General features: G+C 44.1%; 1 protein-coding gene across 3 annotated transcripts in view; it reads left to right on the top strand.

The window, feature by feature from the left end:
- Positions 1-20,109, top strand: part of LOC128858841 (microtubule-associated protein futsch) — an 88,460-nt gene extending 68,351 nt beyond the window's left edge. The window contains exons 4-6 of one of the 3 annotated variants that reach the window (XM_054095365.1): positions 14-17,704; positions 17,762-19,450; positions 19,521-20,109. In XM_054095365.1, the coding sequence (XP_053951340.1) occupies positions 14-17,704; positions 17,762-19,450; positions 19,521-19,690 (19,550 nt within the window). In that variant the 3' untranslated portion in view covers positions 19,691-20,109. Of the gene's footprint in view, positions 1-13; positions 19,451-19,520 lie in introns of all 3 variants that reach the window. The other 2 variants (XM_054095366.1, XM_054095367.1) reach the window with 2 other exon arrangements.
- Positions 20,110-21,188: the final 1,079 nt, after the last annotated feature.

Raw genomic sequence — 21,188 nt, forward strand, 5'->3', positions numbered from 1 at the left:
CTTTTTATACTAGTCGATGGTGGTTTCAACCGCAAGGCTTGCTTCTGGGATTTCGTACGTCACTTGGATCGCTTGGATGCCGTCCTTATGACGCGTCTTAATAATAGCAATATTCAGGGTATTAGTTCGGTGTTTTCGCGTAAGCGTGACGCTCATGTCTATCCACAAATTGGACACTTCTTCGGTAATATACCTGATCGTAAGGGTGGGCTGCCCAGTCCCGACGGTGATAAGGATCGAGACCCACTATTGGTGGATCTCTTCGAACATGGTCATAATTTGGTAAGCGATCTTAAGTCGCTCGATTTGAAGCCCCAAACTTGCTATCGCAATCAGGAGCCAATCAATCTGTATCACAAAGTTGGTCATGGCACATTAGATATGTATGTGATTAGCCCGGCGCGTGACTCGAAAGAGGTGAAAGAATTCTTAGCGAAATGGCATTCCGGCGATCAACGTTTATTCGCTGCACGCGACACACGCGAGTTCAATTTCCCATTGCAGAATTTAGTATCCATTTGCGCTTTGCTGGTATGGCAACCAGCGAATCCAGACGATACTATTACTCGCATACTCTTCCCTGGTAGTACACCAGACTTCAAGGTACAGGAAGGTTTGGAAAAACTCAAGCATCTGGAATTCATGAAACACTCCACCTGCACTGCCAAATCTATTGCCCCAACTATACAGACTGTGGTGACCACTCGTAAAACATTCAAGTCCGCTATCGGAGCGCCTATTGAGCCACTAAGCGTACCGTCCAAAGCTATTGGAAAATTTGCCCCAGTTGCCGCAGCCGCTATTGCCGTACAACAGGACAATAAAACCAAAGAGGCCGCAGCCTCTGCTGCTCAGGTCATCGAAGAGACCAAAATTGAGAAAGCTGAGGCTGAGGAGAAGATTATTTTGCAGAAGAAAGAAGATTCTGTAGACACTGACGAACCAGCCGCTGAAACTGGCGATGAAGCTGTGCCCGAGCCCACTACGGAAGCAGAGATAAAAGAGGAAGACAAGCCCGATGGCGAAGTTGGCGAAGAAGATAATAAAGAGAAGGAAGCTGAAAGCGAGAAAAAGGTTGAGGTAGTTATTGTGAAGCCACAGCCACAAGCTACACCCCAAAAGGAGGAAACTATCACACCCGAAGTTATCAAACCAAGCAAGGTTTCCAAAGGTAAGACTGACAAGCCACGTGCGGAAGTAAAGCCTGTGGTACGTTCACGTATCGATACCAAACCGCCTAAATCAATGGAACGCAAAATCATGAGAAAAGATTTAGCTTCAGAAAAGAAGGCATCACCCACTGCTACACCACGCAAAGAGCCAGCAAAACCTGCTGCGGCGCGTGACATTAAACCACGTGTAATTACACGTGCTAGCAAAGCAAGTCCGAGCAGCACACCAGCCAAGAGCGCCAAGGATGCTAACAATCGTAAGGTGCTCGAATCCAAACAGCAAGCTACTCGCCAAGTCACCAGCACTTCTACTACCGCAACGACGCGCCGCGAGATGACACGCACAACTGCTGCGGAACGCAAAGAATCACGCACGCAACAACAGCAAGTACAACAGCGTAAGCCAATTTCACGTCGTCCACGCGGTGCTTCACCATCAAAGCGGGCGCCTGGTAGTCCCGTCAAATCGGCCAAACCTAAAGCAGATTTGAAAAAATCCCGCTTGGACAAGGGGGGCACTACAGACTCTAGTTTGGTATCTACACCATCAGCCGATGAGGCAACCGCTGCAAAGAAGCTGCAAGACTTGACAGCTTCACAAGAGTTAGATGCCGAAAAGCAACGTGAGTTGGACGATCTTAAGGAAGAGCAAGAGGTTGTACGTGAAATAGAAGCTGTATTTAGCCGTGATGAAATGAAAAGGCAAAAACAATTGGCAGCAGAAATGCGAGAGATATCGAAACAGGATAGCACTACTGAAGCCGAAGAGGAGGAAGAATATCTAATAATTGAAAAAGAGGAGATCGATCAATACACTGAGGACTCGATTGTAGAGCAAGAGAGCAGCATGACTAAAGAGGAGGAGATTCAGAAGCATCAACGCGATTCCCAAGAGTCTGAGAAAAAACGCAAAAAGAGCGCCGAGGAAGAAATCGAGGCTGCAATTGCCAAGGCCGAGGCTGAAGAGCGTAAGGCACGACTTGAAGGGGCAGAAGCAGCCGAAGAACCTGAGGAAGCAGAAGCAGCTGAAGAGGAACAGGAAGAGCTTGGCGATGATGAAGCTGTAAAACCCGAACCCAAAATAACTACACCCGAAAAGTCAGAAATTAAAGCAGAAGTACAGGAAATAATTACCACAGCCAAAGATATAGCAACAACACGCACTGAAGAACACATTAAGGCTGAAGAAGAGCTATCTTCACCTACACCTGAGGAAAAAATTAGTAGTGCTAAGAAAACTTCCGAAACTAAAGACGAGCCTGTTGAACCACCTGAAATCATGCCTGCCAATTTACAAGAAAGCCTGCCAGAAGAGAAGTTCTCCGCCACCATCGAGTCTGGTGCCACGACAGCGCCAACGCTTCCTGAAGACGAACGAATACCATTGGATGAAATCAAGGAAGACCTTTTAATTGAAGAGAAATATGTTAAAGAAGAAACCAAAGAGACAGAACAAGCCGCTGGGCCTGAACCTGCAGCCTCCAAGCCATTGGAGCTAGCAGAACCAGCAGCAGGCATTGCCATTGAGAAGGTCGCCGAACCTATAATTGTCGGTTTAGCAGCCGCAGAACGTGTTCTCCCAATGAAGATGACCTTCGAGGCACAGCAGAATCTGTTGCGTGATGTAGTGAAAACTCCGGATGAAGTTGCGGACCTGCCTGTGCATGAGGAAGCTGACTTGGGTGTATATGAAAAGGACACTCAGGAAAGTGGAAAAGTTATTTCACATAAAGAGGAAATTACTAAAGAGGAGAAGGAGGCCGAAGAAAAAGATATATGTGAAGGAAAAGAAGTGGAAGCTGAAGAAGAAGAACAAGGAGAAGAAGAAGAAAAACTCAAGGGAGACAAAGAAGGTGAAAAGGAGAAACTTGCTCCCCTTGTAGTCGAGACGACAGTCTTACTAACAGCACCATTAGAGGTGACACCCGTCCCCGTGGAGAAAGCTGTATCCCCTACCGAAAAGGTAACTTCCCCCACCGAGAAGGAAACCACACCCGAAGTGAAAGAAATCCCTCTTGCTGAGAAGACTTCTACGCCTGTCGAGAAACCTGCTTCTCCTATAGCAAAAGAAGTCGCTCCTGCTGAGCAAACTCCATCACCCGCTGAAAAAGCTGTTTCTCCAGCTGAGAAGGCACTATCACCAGCAGAGAAACCAACATCACCTGTCGACAAAGAAATCCCTGTGGATGAAAAAACTCCTCTAACTACCGTGAAACCCGCTTCTCCAATAGATAAAGAAACCACTTCAGCTGATAAATCTCCATCACCAGCAGAAAAGCCAGCATCACCTACTGAGAAAGAACCATCATCCGTAGATAAAGGTATTCAACTATCTGAGAAGCCTTCTTCGCTTGTCGAGAAGCCTGTTTCGCCAACGGAGAAAGTAGGGGCTCCAACTGAGAAAGCTGTTTCACCAGATGAGAAAGTTTCCTCCCCAGCCGAAAAACCAGCTTCCCCAATAGAGAAAGAAATAACTCCGATTGAAAAAACGGCATTGGAAGCTCCTTCGCCTACCCAAAAACCAGCCTCTCCAGTGGAAAAAGAAGCCACACCAACTGAAAAAGCACCTTCGCCTGTTGAGAAAGATATTCCTCTAGCTGAAGAGACACCTTCACCTGCAGAAAAACCAACTTCTCCTGTTGAGAAGGAAACCACTCCAGCTGAAAAAATTGCATTGCCGATTGAGAAAGTTGTTTCTCCAGCAAAGGAAGTTCCTTCGCTTGCCGAAGAACCTGATTCTACATTAGAGAAGGGAGATGTCCCAACTGAGAAAATACCATCACCCGTGGAAAAAGTTGTTTCACCAGCTGAAAAGGCACCTTCACCTGCAGAAAAGCCAACTTCTCCTGTTGAGAAGGAAACCACTCCAGCTGAAAAAATTGCATTGCCGATTGAGAAAGTTGTTTCTCCAGCAAAGGAAGCTCCTTCGCTTGCCGAAGAACCTGATTCTACATTAGAGAAGGGAGATGTCCCAACTGAGAAAACACCATCACCCGTGGAGAAAGTTGTCTCACCAGCTGAAAAGGCACCTTCACCTGCAGAAAAACCAACTTCCCCTGTTGAGAAGGAAACCACTCCAGCTGAAAAAGTTGCAGTGCCCATTGAAAAAGCTGTTTCTCCAGCAGAGCAAGTTTCTTCGCTTGCCGAAGAACCTGATTCTACATTAGAGAAGGGAGATGTCCCAACTGACAAAACACCATCACCCGTGAAGAAAGTTGTTTCACCAGCTGAAAAGGCACCTTCACCTGCAGAAAAGCCAACTTCTCCTGTTGAGAAGGAAACCACTCCAGCGGAAAAAGTTGCAGTGCCCATTGAAAAAGCTGTTTCTCCTTCAGAAGAAGTTCCTTCGCTTGCCGAAGAACCCGATTCTACATTAGAGAAGGGAGATGCCCCAACTGACAAAACACCATCACCCGTGAAGAAAGTTGTTTCACCAGCCGAAAAGACACCTTCACCTGCAGAAAAACCTACTTCTCTTATTGAAAAGGACAATGCCCCAACTGAGCAAATGCCATCACCCGTGGACAAAGCTGTTTCACAAGCTGAAAAGACAACTTCACCTGAAGATAAGGGAGTCAGTCAAGCTGAGAAAACGCTATCACCAGTTGAGAAAGCTGTATCCTCCATTGAAAAATCTGTTTCTCCATCAGAGAAAGAACCTTTACCTGCAGATAAATCACCATCTCCTACCGAGAAGGATGGAAAACCAGTGATTCCTTCAGAAGGGCTAATACTCTTTGAGAAGGAAGAGCCTGCAATAGAACCAAAGACTTCGATCACTCCACCTGAAGAAAAGGATGGTAGCGAAGTTACATCCGAAGATGAACTTCCTGCCCATGTACTTGCAGCTATTAGCTCAACTCAATTAAAAGATAAAGATGACACCGGCTCAATCGACAGTCCAGAGACAATCGAAGAAGCTATTGAAGTTGAAATACGTAAATCCTTAGAAGCTAGTAGAAAAACTTCAAAGGAAATGAAAGAAACTGAGGTTAAATTAGAATCTCGTATGACATCCGTTGTTTTAGATGAAGGAGAAAAAACCAAAGATATATCCGAGCCATGCTCCAAGGAAATTTCACACCCCGAAGGTATAATGGATGAGAAATCACCTCCAACATCGAAAATACCTTCGGAAAGAGAATCAGCGTTGAGCAGTAAAGATGAAACTGAAAAAACCGTGATAACAGAAGAAAAATCTCCACTTCCATCTACAGAGCCCTCCCGTCGGGAGTCTGCTGTTGAAAGCCCCAAAGATGAGAAGTCCGCGGCCGTTTCTAAGGACCAATCACTTGCTGGTTCGGCTGCCGAAAGCCTTAAGGGTGATAAATCCCCAAGTGTGTCTAAGGAAATATCAAGGCGAGAGTCTGTAGCAGAAAGCGCTAAAGACGAAAAGCCAACAACAGGCTCTAAGGAAGTATCCCGACCAGCATCTGTTGCAGGAAGTATTCACGGCGAGGCTGATATATTAGATATGGAAACTGTTTCGTCTCCAGTGGACAAAGCTCCAATAGATGTATCAAAACTTACTTTAGATTTAGAACCCGCGAAACGTGTATCCAAACTGCCAACTTCCTCCAGTCCCGTAGACGTTGCTGAAGGGGATTTCCCAGAAGTGAAGGAAGAATCGACAGATACCAAACAATTTCCCGCAGAAGACACTACAGTTGCCGGTGCAAAAACAGTTTCAACTCCAGTGGACGAAGCAAAATATATCACGGCCGACGGTGTTGTTGCAGTATCGCGTCCTGAAAGTCCTGAAGGTGAGAAATCTTCTGCTATATCTAAGGAAAGTGTAAAGGAAGATAAATCTCAGTTGGCCTCAAAAGATCAATCTCCTGTTGTCTCTAAAGAAAGCTCCAGACGTCCATCTGAAGGTGAAGCTCTCCCTTCACCTGTTAAAGATGATGTACTATACCCACTAGAAAGTTTAGAAGATGTCAAAGCTGTTGAATCAAAAGAAAGGAAGGACTCGGCTCCACTTCAATCGAAGGAACCCTCTAAGCCTGTATCAGCTGCTGAAAGTGTTCAAGATGAGAAATCTCCAATTCCTTCCACAGAAGCTTCACGACCTGAATCCGTGGCCGAAGGTGTGACAGACGGTAAGTCACCAGTCGCTTCCAAACCAGAGTCAGCTGCAGAGAGTAAAAAAGATGAGAAATCTCCTACGCCTTCCAAGGAGGTCTCGCAACCAGAGTCCGTGAGCGAAAGTTTGAAAGATGATAAGTCACCAATCCCCTCCAAACCAGAGTCAGCTGCCGAGAGTGTAAAAGATGAGAAATCCCCAATAGCTTCCACGGAAGCCTCACGCCCCGAGTCCGTTGCCGGTAGCGTGGAAGACGATAAATCAGCAATGGCCTCCAAGCCAGAGTCGGCTGGAGAGAGCGTAAAAGATGAGAAAGCCCCAACAGCTTCCAAAGAAGCCTCACCACCGGAGTCCGTAGCTGAAATTGTAAAACATGATAAGTCACCAATCCCCTCCAAACCAGAGTCAGCTGCCGAGAGTGTAAAAGATGAGAAATCCCCAATAGCTTCCACGGAAGCCTCACGCCCAGAGTCCGTTGCCGGTAGCGTGGAAGACGATAAATCAGCAATCGCCTCCAAGCCAGAGTCGGCTGGAGAGAACGTAAAAGATGAGAAATCCCCAATAGCCTCCAAGGATGCCTCACGACCGGAGTCTATTGCCGGTAGCGTGGAAGACAATAAATCAGCAATCGCTTCCAAGCCAGAGTCGGCTGGAGAGAGCGTAAAGGATGAGAAAACTCCACTTGAATCGAAAGAAGCCTCACGCCCAGAATCCGTGGCCGAAAGTTTGAAAGATGATAGATCCCCTCTTGTTTCTAAACCGACATCAGCTGCAGAGAGTGTGAAAGATGAGAAATCTCCAATTCTTTTCAAGGAAGTCTCACGCCCAGAGTCTGTGGCCGAAAGTGTGCAAGATGATAAATCACCAATTGGCTCCAAACCAGGGTCGGCTGCGGAAAGTGTAAAAGATGAGAAATCACCAATAGCTTCCAAGGAAGCCTCACGGCCAGAATCCGTGGCCGAAAGTTTGGCAGATGATAGATCCCCTGTAGTTTCTAAAGCGGCATCAGCTGCTGAAAGTGTAAAAGAAGAAAAATCTCCAATTGAATCGAAAGAAGCTTCACGCCCTGAATCCGTGGCAGAAAGTTTGAAAGAGGATAAGTCACCTATTGTTTCTAAACCGGCATCAGCTGCAGAGAGTGTGAAAGATGAGAAATCTCCAACTCTTTCCAAGGAAGCTTCACGGCCAGAGTCTGTGGCCGAAAGTGTGAAAGATGAGAAATCTCCAACTCTTTCCAAGGAAGCCTCACGGCCAGAGTCTGTGGCCGAAAGTGTGAAAGATGATAAATCACCAATCGCCTCCAAACCAGAGTCAGCTGCTGAAAGTGGAAAAGAAGAGAAATCTCCAATAGCTTCCAAGGAAGCTTCACGGCCAGAATCCGTAGACGGAAGTTTGAAAGATGATAGATCCCCAATTGTTTCTGAAGTGGCATCAGCTGCTGAAAGTGTAAAAGATGGAAAATCTCCAATTGAATCGAAAGAAGCCTCACGCCCAGAATCCGTGGCAGAAAGTTTGAAAGATGATAAGTCACCTATTGTTTCTAAACCGGCATCAGCTGCAGAAAGTGTGAAAGATGAGAAATCTCCAACTCTTTCCAAGGAAGCTTCACGGCCAGAGTCTGTGGCCGAAAGTGTGAAAGATGATAAATCACCAATCGCCTCCAAACCAGAGTCAGCTGCTGAAAGTGTAAGAGATGAGAAATCCCCAACAGGTTCCAAAGAAGTCTCACGTCCAGAATCCGTGGCAGAAAGTCTTAAAGATGATAAGCCACCTATAGTGTCTAAACCGGCATCTGCTCCAGAAAGTGTTAAAGATGATAAGTCGCAAATAACTTCCAAAGAAGCTTCTCTACCTGGATCCGTTGCTGAAAGTATACAGGGAGAGATATCACCAGTTGGTGCAGAAGAATTAATAACTGTTTCATCTCCTGTTGACAAAGCACCTATAAAAATGGAGGATCTTCAACTTGCTTTGAACTTAGAAAGCTCCAAATTTGAAACAAATCTGCCAACCAAATCAAGTCCTGTAGATGTAGCAGAAGGTCAATTCCCTGAAGTTGAAATAGAAGCATGCAGAATCCCTGATATACCAAAGATATCTGCAGAAGAAGCTACTCTCAAGGTATCAGAAACCATCTCGAGCCCCGTAGATGAAGCCAAAGATTTGATTGATATTGGAGAAGGTCTCCAAGAGGTCGAAGATAAGAGTCCAGTTTCACCAAAGGAATTAGGCGAAGAAATCAAAGAAGCTTCTAAAAAAATTGTCGAGATAAAAGAGACTGTAGAAACCGACACCACGACTTTTATTGAAGAGAGAACCAAGACAATCGGAGATGTGAAAGAGACAACTGAAGATTTGGTGAAAAAAGTTTCCGATGAACCCATAAAGAAATCAGATGAGGAAATTGAAGATATTTCAAAGCAAGCCACTTCAAAAATTGAAGAAGCAGCGGAAAAAATTGATGAAAAGGGAGAAGCTGCTATGGAAGAAACTATCAAATCTGCGCAAGATGTATCAGAAAAAGCTGCAGATAAGGCGCAGGCACTAATTCATGAAACTACGAAAACAGTCGAAACTCTAAAAGATGCAATGGAAGATAAGACGATGACTATCACCGAAGAAACTGCCAAGAAAATTGAAAAAATAACAACAGCCGCCGAGGATGTAGCAGAGAAGGTAGCTGGAGAAACTACCAAGATTGCGGAAGAAATTGCCGCAAAAATTAAAGATAAAGCAGAGACCGCGCTCGAAAAAGTTACTGCAAAAGTTGATGAATTAGAAAAAGCAGCTGGAAAAACAGAAAAATTGGAAGAAAAGGTAAAGACTGTCGCAGAAGAAGGTACCAAAAAAGTTGAGGAGTCAACTCAAAAGCTTGAAGATACCACAAAGACTATTGGTGAAATACTTACAAAGAGCAAAGAAGACATTACAGTGACGATAGATGATTTAGCAAAAGCAACTGAAGAAAAACGGAAAACAGCCATTGAAGAAATTTCGCAAAAAGTTGACGAAGTATCTGAGCAAGTCGAAGACGTCAAGAAAGTCATCGAAGACAAAGCAGTAACGTCAACTGAAGAAATCACAAAGAAAGTTGAAGATGTGAAGCAGATCATCGAAGGCACGACAAGTGACGAGGTAACTAAAAAGATTGATGAGACTAAAAAGTTGGCAGAGGAAAAAGCACTGGTAATTGGCGAAGAAGTCACTGAAAAGGTTTCCTCCATATACAAGAAAATGTCAGATATTAAAACTGCAACAGACCCCAAAACCGAAGCCGCGGCAGAAAGAGTTAAAGAAGCAAGAGAAGTCGCCGAAGACAAAATCAGCGATGTTACCGAAGAGGTAGGTAAACTCATTCGGGATGTAAAAGATACCACAGAAGATATTACAACAGCGACAAGTACCGCTGTTGATACCATAAAAACCGATATTTCTACTGGTATTGGTGGATTCTTCAGAGATGTCAAAATGAGCATTTTCGGTGAAGCACAGCAGAAAGAGGAGCAATTAAAAGAAATCACAGAAGAAATATCAAAAACCGAGCAAATCGAACTCGAATCTTTACCACCATCTTCCAAACTGCCACTTGAGTTGGGCACATTTTCAACCGAATTGAGAGAAACTCATATAACAACTGTGGAATCACCTGAGTTCAAAGTAACACACACGGAGCGTGATGAATCCATATTGCATGATATTAAAGAAGAAGAAGAGGAACACAGAATTTCACCACCAACAACTAAACCAGCAATATGTCCCGAACAACCTCTTCGACCGGTTTCACCACGTGAAATAGAGGTATTTAAGATTGTAGCCGATGTTGCCAAGGTTCTGAAATCCGAAAAGGACATCACTGAGATTATTCCCGATTTTGATGAGCAAAAACTAGAGCAGCGCCTAAAAACACCAGAAGAACAAGAGCAAGAAAGCTCAACCGTTCAACGAATGTTAGTAACTGCCAGCAGTGAAGATGGCGGCGAAGAAATAGACATTTGTCCCAAAGGTAGCATAGTTTTTACACCGACAATGGCACAAGAACCGATACCGGAAAAAGTTTCTCCAATCAAACCGCTCGACATAGACTATAAGCATTTCCAAGAAGATGCCGCAGCCGATGAATCGGAAAAGTCTTCCCCTGAGCTACGCTCGGGTCCAATTTCAATTGAAGAAAAAGATAAAATAGAAGAGTCTGAAAAGATGTTGCGAAAAGAAGCTGAAACCAAATCCGATATAGAAGCGAAGGAACTACGTAGCAGCTCAACAACCAGCCTACTAAGCGAAAAAGATCTTATAAAAGATGAAGAAGAAACTGATAGATCTAAACGAGACTCAACAATATTAGCCCCTGACAGTAAGGCATCACCACCATCACCGAAAGATGCTTCTGCCACAGCACTTGCCACAACCGATTTAGTTGTCAAGGCTGATGGAGATTCAGCTACAACCACAAGCAAGAAGGATGTCTCCAGCTGCAAGGAGGAACAACTTGAAGAAACTGTAGAATCTCAGCGGGAATCTATTCCACCTACTACAGCAAGCAAGAAAGATGTGGATACGGAGCCGCAACGGGGATCGATTACATCTGCTGCTGAAAGTACGAAAGAAGAAAAGTCACCAACTCTACCCAAAGAATCTTCACGACCAGAATCTGTTGCTAGCACCAAGGAAGACAAATTTGAAGAAACCGTTGAATTTCACAAAGAATCAGTTATAATGACTGCTGAAAGAAAGAAAGAAGACGTCATTGAATCCCGACGGGAATCGCTCCTATCTACTGCCGAGAGTAAGAAGGACGATAAGTCATCAGCTCCGTCAAAAGAAACTTCTCGACCAGAATCTGCTACCAGTACCCAGGAAGAGGAGGTTGATAAGTCCGTTGAATCTCGTAGGGAATCAGTCAAATCATCCGCCGAAAGCAAGAAAGAAGAAAGCGTTGAGTACCGACGGGAATCGGTTCTATCCGCCGCAGAGAGTACGAAGGATGATAAGTCACCAGATCCATCTAAAGAAACTTCGCGACCAGAATCTGTTGCTAGCACAAAGGAAGATAAGGTTGAAGAATCCATTGAATCTCGTAGGGAATCAGTCTTATCAACTGCCGAAATTAAGAGAGAAGAAACCTTTGAGTCCCGACGGGAATCGGTTCTATCTACTGCCGAAAGTAAGAAGGATGATAAGTCATCAGCTCCATCAAAAGAACCCTCCCGATCAGAATCTGTTGCCAGTACCAAGGAAGACAAGGTTGAGGAATCCACCGAATCTCGGAGAGAATCAGTTATATCGACTGCTGAAAGTAAGAAGGACGATAAGTCACCAGCTCCATCAAAAGAAACTTCCCGACCAGAATCTGTTGCCAGTACCAAGGAGGACAAGGTTGAGGAATCCACCGAATCTCGGAAAGAATCAGTTATATCGACTGTTGAAAGTAAGAAGGACGACAAGTCACCAGCTCCATCCAAGGAACCTTCGCGACCAGAATCTGTTGCCAGTACTAAGGAAGAGAAGGTTGAGGAGTCCGCTGAATCTCGTAGGGAATCAGTCTTATCAACTGCCGAAAGTAAGAGAGAAGAAACCTTTGAGTCCCGACGCGAATCGGTTCTATCTACTGCCGAAAGTAAGAAAGATGATAAGTCATCAGCTCCATCAAAAGAACCCTCCCGACCAGAATCTGTTGCCAGTACCAAGGAAGACAAGGTTGAGGAATCCACCGAATCTCGGAGAGAATCAGTTATATCGACTGCTGAAAGTAAGAAGGACGATAAGTCACCAGCTCCATCAAAAGAACCCTCCCGACCAGAATCTGTTGCCAGTACCAAGGAAGACAAGGTTGAGGAATCCACCGAATCTCGGAGAGAATCAGTTATATCGACTGCTGAAAGTAAGAAGGGCGATAAGTCACCAGCTCCATCAAAAGAACATTCCCGACCAGAATCTGTTGCCAGTACCAAAGAAGAGAAGGTTGAGGAGTCCACTGAATCTCGGAGGGAATCAGTCTTATCTGTTGCCGAAAGTAAGAAAGAAGAAAGCGCTGAGTCCCGACGAGAATCGATTTTATCGACTGCCGAAAGTAAGAAGGACGATAAGTCACCAGCTCCATCCAAGGAATCTTCGCGACCAGAATCTATTGCCAGCACAAAGGAAGACAAGGTTGAAGAATCCATTGAATCTCGTAGGGAATCCGTCATATCAACTCCCGAAATCAAGAGAGAAGAAAGCGTTGAGTCCCGACGGGAATCGGTTCTATCTAGTGCCGAAAGTAAGAAAGATGATAAGTCCCCAGCTCCATCACAAGAAACTTCCCGACCAGAATCTGTTACCAGTACCAAGGAAGACAAGGTTGAGGAATCCACTGAATCTCGAAGGGCATCAATCTTATCGGCTGCCGAAAGCCAGAAAGAAGAAACCGTTGAATCACGCCGAGAATCGCTACTATCTACTGTCGAAAGTAAGAAGGACGATAAGTCACCTCTATCAAAAGAACCGTCCCGACCAGAGTCTGTTACCAGTACTAAGGAAGAGAAGGTTGAAGAATCCATTGAATCTCGTAGGGAATCAGTCATATCAACTGCCGAAAGTAAGAAAGAAGAAACCTTTGAGTCCCGACGGGAATCGGTTCTATCTACTGCCGAAAGTAAGAAAGATGATAAATCAATTGGCAGTGCCAAGGAAGACAAGGTTGAGGAATCCACTGAATCTCGGAGAGAATCAGTTATATCGACTGCTGAAAGTAAGAAGGGCGATAAGTCACCAGCTCCATCAAAAGAACATTCCCGACCAGAATCTGTTGCCAGTACCAAAGAAGAGAAGGTTGAGGAGTCCACTGAATCTCGGAGGGAATCAGTCTTATCTGTTGCCGAAAGTAAGAAAGAAGAAAGCGCTGAGTCCCGACGAGAATCGATTTTATCGACTGCCGAAAGTAAGAAGGACGATAAGTCACCAGCTCCATCCAAGGAATCTTCGCGACCAGAATCTATTGCCAGCACAAAGGAAGACAAGGTTGAAGAATCCATTGAATCTCGTAGGGAATCCGTCATATCAACTCCCGAAATCAAGAGAGAAGAAAGCGTTGAGTCCCGACAGGAATCGGTTCTATCTAGTGCCGAAAGTAAGAAAGATGATAAGTCATCAGCTCCATCAAAAGAACCCTCCCGACCAGAATCTGTTGCCAGTACCAAGGAAGACAAGGTTGAGGAATCCACCGAATCTCGGAGAGAATCAGTTATATCGACTGCTGAAAGTAAGAAGGACGATAAGTCACCAGCTCCATCAAAAGAAACTTCCCGACCAGAATCTGTTGCCAGTACCAAGGAAGACAAGGTTGAGGAATCCACCGAGTCTCGGAGAGAATCAGTTATATCGACTGCTGAAAGTAAGAAGGACGATAAGTCACCAGCTCCATCAAAAGAACCTTCCCGACCAGAATCTGTTGCCAGTACCAAAGAAGAGAAGGTTGAGGAGTCCGTAGAATCTCGTAGGGAATCAGTCTTATCAACTGCCGAAAGTAAGAGAGAAGAAAGCGTTGAGTCCCGACGGGAATCGGTTCTATCTACTGCCGAAAGTAAGAAGGATGATAAATCAATTGGCAGTGCCAAGGAAGACAAGGTTGAGGAATCCACTGAATCTCGGAGAGAATCAGTATTATCGACTGCCGAAAGCAAGGAAGAAGAAACCGTTGAATCACGACGAGAATCGATTTTATCTACTGCTGAAAGTAAGAAGGAGGATAAGTCCCCAGTTCCATCTAAGCAACCTTCGCGACCAGAATCTGTTGCTAGCTCAAAGGAAGAGAAGGTTGAGGACTCCACTGGATCTCGGAGGGAATCAGTATTTTCGACTGCTGAAAGCAAGAAAGAAGAAACCGTTGAATCACGACGAGAACCGATTGTATGTACTGCTGAAAGTAAGAAGGACGATAAGACACCAGTTCCATCTAAGGAAACTTCTAGACCGGGATCTGTTACTAGCTCAAAGGAAGATAAGGTTGAAGAACCCGTTGAATCTCGGAGGGAATCAGTCATATCAACCACCGAAAGTCAGAAAGAAGAAAGCGTTGAGTCCCGACGGGAATCGGTTCTATCTACTGCTGAAAGTAAGAAGGACGATAAGTTATTAGCTCCATCGAAAGAAACTTCCCGACCAGAGTCGGTTTCCAGTACCCAGGAAGAGAAGGTTGAGGAGTCCTTTGAAGGTAAGGTTGAAGAATCAGTTGAACCTCTGAGAGAATCAATCTTATCGACTGCCGAATGCAAGAAAGAAGAAACCGTTGAATCACGACGGGAATCAGTTCTTTCTACTGCCGAAAGTAAGAAAGATGATAAGTCTCCAGCTCCATCAAAAGAAACTTCCCGACCAGAATCTGTTGCCAGTACCAAAGAAGACAAGATTGAGGAACCTACTGAATCTCGGAGAGAATCAATTATATCGACTGCTGAAAGTAAGAAGGAGGATAAGTCACCACCTCCATCAAAGGAACCTTCGCGACCAGAATCTGGAGCTAGCACTAAGGATGAGAAGATTGCGGAATCTGTTGAACCTCGGAGGGAATCAGTCTTATCGACTGCCGAAAGTAAGAAAGAAGAAACCGTTGAATCACGCCGGGAATCGGTTGTTTCTACTGCCGAAAGTAAGAAGGACGATAAGTCACCAGCTCCATCAAAACAAACTTCCCGACCAGAATCTGTTGCCAGTACCAAAGAAGACAAGATTGAAGAACCTACTGAATCTCGGAGAGAATCAATTATATCGACTGCTGAAAGTAAGAAGGACGATAGGTCACCAGCTACATCAAAAGAAGCTTCCCGACCAGAATCCAAAGAAGAAAAGATTGAAGAATCCGTTGAATCTCGGAGGGAATCAGTCTTGTCAACCACCGAAAGTAAGAAAGAAGAAAGCGATGAATCACAACGGGAATCAGTTCTTTCTACTGCCGAAAGTAAGAAGGACGATAAGTCACCAGCTCCATCTAAGGAACCTTCGCGACCAGAATCTGTTGTCAGTACCAAGGAAGACAAGGTTGGGGAGTCCACTGGATCACGGAGGGAATCAGTTGTATCTACTGCCGAAAGCAAGAAAGAAGAAACCGTTGAATCACGGCGGGAATCGGTTCTATCTACTGCCGAAAGTAGGAAAGACGATAAGTCACCAGCTCCTTCAAAAGAAACTTCCCGACCAGAATCTGTTGCTAGTACCAAAGAAGAGAAAGTTGAAGAATCCACTGAATCTCGTAGGGAATCAATCTTATCGACTGCTGAAAGCAAGAAAGAAGAAAGCGTTCAATCACGACGTGAGTCGGTTCTATCGGCTTCCGAGAGTAGGAAGGACGATAAGTCACCAGCTCCTTCAAAAGAAACTTCTCGACCAGAATCTGTTGCCAGTACCAAGGAAGAGAAGGTTGAGAAATCTATTGAATCTCGGAGGGAATCAGCTATATCGACTGCTGAAAGTAAGAAAGAAGAAAGCATTGAATCACGACGAGAATCGGTTATTTCTACTGCCGAAAGTAAGAAGGACGATAAGTCACCAGCTCCATCCAAGGAATCTTCGCGACCAGAATCTGTTGTCAGTACCAAGGAAGACAAGGTTGAGGAATCCACTGAATCTCGGAGGGAATCAGTCTTATCGACTGCCGAATGCAAGAAGGAAGAAACCGTTGAATCGAGGCAGGAATCGATTATATCTACTGCCGAAAGTAAGAAGGACGATAAGTCAGCAGTTCCATCCAAGGAATCTTCCCGACCAGAATCTGTTGCCAGCTCCAAGGAAGACAAGGTTGAGGAATCTGTTGAATCTCGGAGGGAATCAGCTATATCGACATCAAAAGAAACTATCGACAAAGAAGAAGCCGTTGAGTCACGACGGGAATCGGTTCTATCTGCTGCCGACAGTAGGAAGGATGATAAGTCACCTGCTCCTTCAAAAGACACTTCCCGACCAGAATCTGTTGCCAGTACCAAGGAAGAGAAAGTTGAAGAATCCACTGAATCTCGGAGGGAATCAATCTTATCGACTGCCGAAAGCACGAAAGAAGGAACCGTTGAATCACGGCGGGAATCGGTTCTATCTGCTGCCGATAGAAGGAAGGATGATAAGTCAACTGCTCCTTCAAAAGAAACTTCCCGACCAGAATCTGTTACCAGTACGAAGGAAGAGAAAGATGTATCTCATATGACATCAGATCCTCGTCAAGTGAGTTCGAAAGAAGAAATTACAAAGGCAATAACAGAGTCAGTGGTTAGCAAAAAAATTGAGGAATACAGCGAATCTGAAGCTGAAGCAAGCGCAATAACTGTTGAATCTTCTTATGTTACTTGCATCTCAAGTCATACTTCAGTTGAAGAAAAGAATTCGGACTCCGTAAAAGTATTACAGTCCTTGTCTTCTTCTACAGTTGGGAGCAAATCAGTAGATTCATCAGTTCGGACGTATATAAGCGAAGACTCTCTTAGGGAATCAATAAGTAGTGTTAAAGTCGAAAATGGTGAACCTAGAGAGTCGATTTCCAGTTTTTCTGGAAAGAAAGATATGGAGAATATTGCTGAAGATGAAAAGTCAGAAGAATCAGTTGTTAAAACTGTGACGGAGGTGATAGCCAAGGCGGAAGAATCGATGACGCATTCGGAGGAATGCTCATCGGAATCCATCGTAAGTGAAATACAAACTACCGATATTATTACTCAGAAGTTAGACTCCCGCACAACAGCTGCAAAGCTAATCACTACAGTCGGACATGACAGTAAAGAAAGTCTGAAAGACACAGTTGCCGAGTTCTTGGCTACTGAAAAAATTATCTCAGTAAAGGACAGCTTGATAGGAGATGTGAAAACTTCAAAGTCCACAGAAGAAAGTTCAGAGAAAATAACAACAACCGGGATAGCACAGTCAACCACTGCATCTCGAAGAACATCTGATTTGCTGCCAAGTATGAAAGACAGTTCAAGAAGAGAATCCGAATTTAGTCAAACGAGCGAGGGACGCCATACACACAGCGATCACGAAGACGATGATGAGGATGAGGACATTGTTAATATGAAGGAGGGGCGTTCCAAATCAATAGCCACGATCATGATGACCAGCATATATAAGCCATCCCAGGAAGTAGATGCATTTGAGAAACTAGAGGAAGAAAGTGAAGATCATGCCGAGACACTCGAACAAACTAAATCGTCCATAACAAGAACCACACATACCGTACTCAAATCGAGCGAACAAGTAAGCCATTTAAGCTCGGATGTCAAGTCAAAGGCATCAACACAATTGGAAACCATAATATTAACACAACCTCTGGAAAGCGATCCAAAAACACCACCCACTGCACCAGTGAGTCCAGGTATAAAGCACATAACAACAGGTGTCAGCACAGCCACCGCCACAACCACCACATTAAGCGAACCATGTGGTAGTAGCGCAGCCTCTGTGAGCGGTCCCTTATCACCAAAAGATGTTAGCGGTAAGTCCAGTCCAGGTGCACTTACCTCTGAAAGTCAATCAATTCCGACACCAAAAGGTCGCGGTTCCCTTTCAGATACTTCCGATTCATCACCAAAGCCGACTTCACCATTCCCACGCGTCACCAAAGATGACTTAAAAACCGCCACCGCGACTATCGTAGAAGCTACCAGCAAAACTGCATTTACACCAAATGAATTCACCGAAGATTGGCAGCCAGACTTCCATGAGCGCGGAATTGAGAAGACAACCGCACTTAGTGGCAGCACTGAAAAAATCATCACAACAACCATAACTACAGTGACCAAGGTGATCTCTAGCGATGGCAAGGAAATTGTTATGGAAGAAAAGACCGTCACCACCACAGATACAACTGAGCCAGATGGTGAAAAAGTGACGGTGACCACCACACGCACCACCAGCGAAAGCGAAAAGAGCGATCTTGTACTACCCAAGGAAGTGGCAATGTTGCGAGGCGCGTATCGCTCTTCGACACCCGGTAGTGACGAGGAGCGTATGACAGGTGCCTACATGAGTGACGATGAGTTGCCCGCGTCGCCACGCAGCATTGCATCATCGCACGGTGCCAGCTATGAACTGCAACGCTCAAGTTCAGGTGTGAGTAAACGTTCTGACTTTGAAGTGGACGATAGCCAAGATGATATACCGCCACAATATGGCAGCGAGGAGCACTCAACAGCGCGCGCTGTCTCCATAACCGCCAGTTGCTTACAAAAAATTCCCGACCCAATGAGCACCTCCTTCTACGGCGCACTGCCCGATTGCTTCGACACAAAACCAACAGCTCCCATACCTATCTGTGGCACAACAACACGTACAGTCACAACGCGCACATATGTCGCCGACTCACCTGCCAGCCAGTCTACGGAAAGTGTCGAAAGCACTAGCCAAACTTCAGCCAGCCGTCAAGTAATCAGTGGTGGAACACGAGCTAGCGTCGAGAGTGGTGATCATAAATTCCTTGAAGAAGCCGACATGGATTTCGAGAAGGCGCTCGAGGAGCACGTGCAAGTGCGTGGCGCTGATGTTATGTCCTCGGTGACAGCCAAATATTCGTATTCACCTTCCAAAGCGGAAGAAGTAGAAGAAAGTGTCACCAGCGCGGAAAAACCAAAGTTCCCGTTAGTAGATGTACAGAAGACACGCTTCACTGAAACCGGCACTGTATCTACCAGCGCCACTAGCACCAGCACCAAAGTCGAAAGCGCAAGTGAATGTACAGATGGTAAAACGACAACGACTACCACTACGACCACGACTAGCACTAGCGCTGAAGGCGCAGATGCATCTACTTCAGACACAACTACCGCTACTGTTACAAGCGAAACAACAACTACGACGACAAGCGCTACCGGAGCACTGCCTAAAGACCCACTGAAGGAATGGGGCAAACCCTTAGGACTGCCATCACCTGCACCGCTGCCCGTTGAAAACGATGTACGCACTACACCGAAAAAGGAACGTCGATTAGTGGCGACAAAGACACGACTGAACAACGAAAAGAACCTTCGCAAACGTTCTGAATCGCCGAACAAGGCCAAGAAACCAACGCCCGTGTATGTGGATCTCACCTACGTGCCACACAATGGAAACTCCTACTACTCGCACGTTGAGTTTTTCAAACGCGTACGGGCACGTTACTATGTCTTCTCGGGTACAGAACCCAGCCGGCAGGTATATGATGCGCTGTTGGAGGCCAAACAAACGTGGGAAGACAAGGAGCTAGGTAAGTTTTGTTGAGCAGTATGCAGACTTCATGAATAATGGCTAACTCGAAAATGTTTCTTTCATTGCAGAGGTCACCATAATACCCACATACGATACTGACGTGCTCGGCTTCTGGGTAGCGCAAAATGAAGAGCTTTTGGCTAAGTATCGCATCGATTTGTCGCCTTCAGCATCGCGTTGTACAATTAACTTGCAGGATCACGAAACATCCTGCGCCGCCTACCGCTTAGAATTCTAGGCCACGGGGATGTTCATTTCATTTGCTGATGCAGAAAATCTCATACAACTCTACAACTAAAAGCTTAACACTCTACTAAGTAATTTAAGACACAAAACAAAATGTAACACAAAGTAACGAAATGAAGCTTTTGACAACATCAATCGTGAAGCTTTCTTGGAACAAATACCGAAAAATAAACAAGCAAATAATTGCAAAACACATGAAAGCTTTTGCGGCTAAAACTTTGGCGTCGATCGAAGTATGAAACTTTAACAAACGTACACAAGGTTCAATAGCTGGAAAAAGCTTTCACGCTTTAAAAGCCCACAACTCAGCGCTAGAAGTCAGGTGTACCAACGCCAGCTTGACATACTTGACAAAGAAACTAAAAAAAAAAACAAAAACACAAAAAACAGCAAATGAAAATTTAAAACTGAGAATCAGAGTGAAAGCTTGAAGGAGCTTTGCACTTATGTACCCAGCTTTGTAGCTTTTTAATGAGAGGATATGACAAGAAATAGAGCACAGAAAGACATGAACATAAGAATGGCGGAGTTTTTGGTGTACTACACGAAATTTTGCAAAAACAAAAATGTAGTGTAGCGCCATTTTGTTTACTAATGCCGCTCCTATTTATGCAGAATGTCAAGTATGTAAATCGTAAGACCCTAAGTAAGAAAGGTAAAGGCTAAAGAAATATTCAATAACAAATGCAATAAAAGGAAGAGTAAATAAAATGCTTAAAAACTTATTATAGTAATTAAATTAATATTTGTTGAACAAATTTAATTACATGAAAACAAATGCGAGCACGATTATTGGAAAGAAAGACACACGTACTTAAATAATATAATAAAAAAATTATATTTGCAAAGGAAATACAAACCAAAAGCAAAAACTTAAAGAAGAACAAAATGAGCAAAATTATCAATTTTGAAGATTAACATAATTCAAATTGGTTAAAAAGAAATAAAAATAATAATAATATAAACCAAAAAATGTAAAAAATGAATGTGAGGAAAAATGAGTAAAATGCACTTGATAAAACAAAACGAGAATATTAACAAAAACGAATAATAATAATGCCAAAGAATGCAAGAATATGACAGTAAAAAGCAGCAATAATAAATAGTTTAACGAAATAAGTACAGCCAAAATGTAAAAGTAGAAGATGGGCAAACTTAATAAAAAGGCACTGTGCTTTGCGTGCATACGTACGCGTAAAGGGGAGACGAAAGTTAATCATTGAGTGAATTTCTATGAGTATTTCATTTAAAAAATTTCAATCCCTGTACAAACAACATAATTTAAAAACGCAGCGATTTAATTTGAATATAAAGGGTTTAAAAATTTAATAAAATAAAAGAGAATTAAATTAAAGAAGGTATTATAAATAAAAAATGGATAAATAAAATATAAACAAAAAAAAATTTTTTTAAATGATCAAACGAATTTAAATAAATTGTATATTTTATAAAAAACAAATAAAATTGATATTGAAGATGAAAAAATATAA

Source organism: Anastrepha ludens, chromosome 3 (assembly GCF_028408465.1).
Source record: "Anastrepha ludens isolate Willacy chromosome 3, idAnaLude1.1, whole genome shotgun sequence".
Taxonomy (NCBI): Eukaryota; Metazoa; Arthropoda; class Insecta; order Diptera; family Tephritidae; genus Anastrepha; species Anastrepha ludens.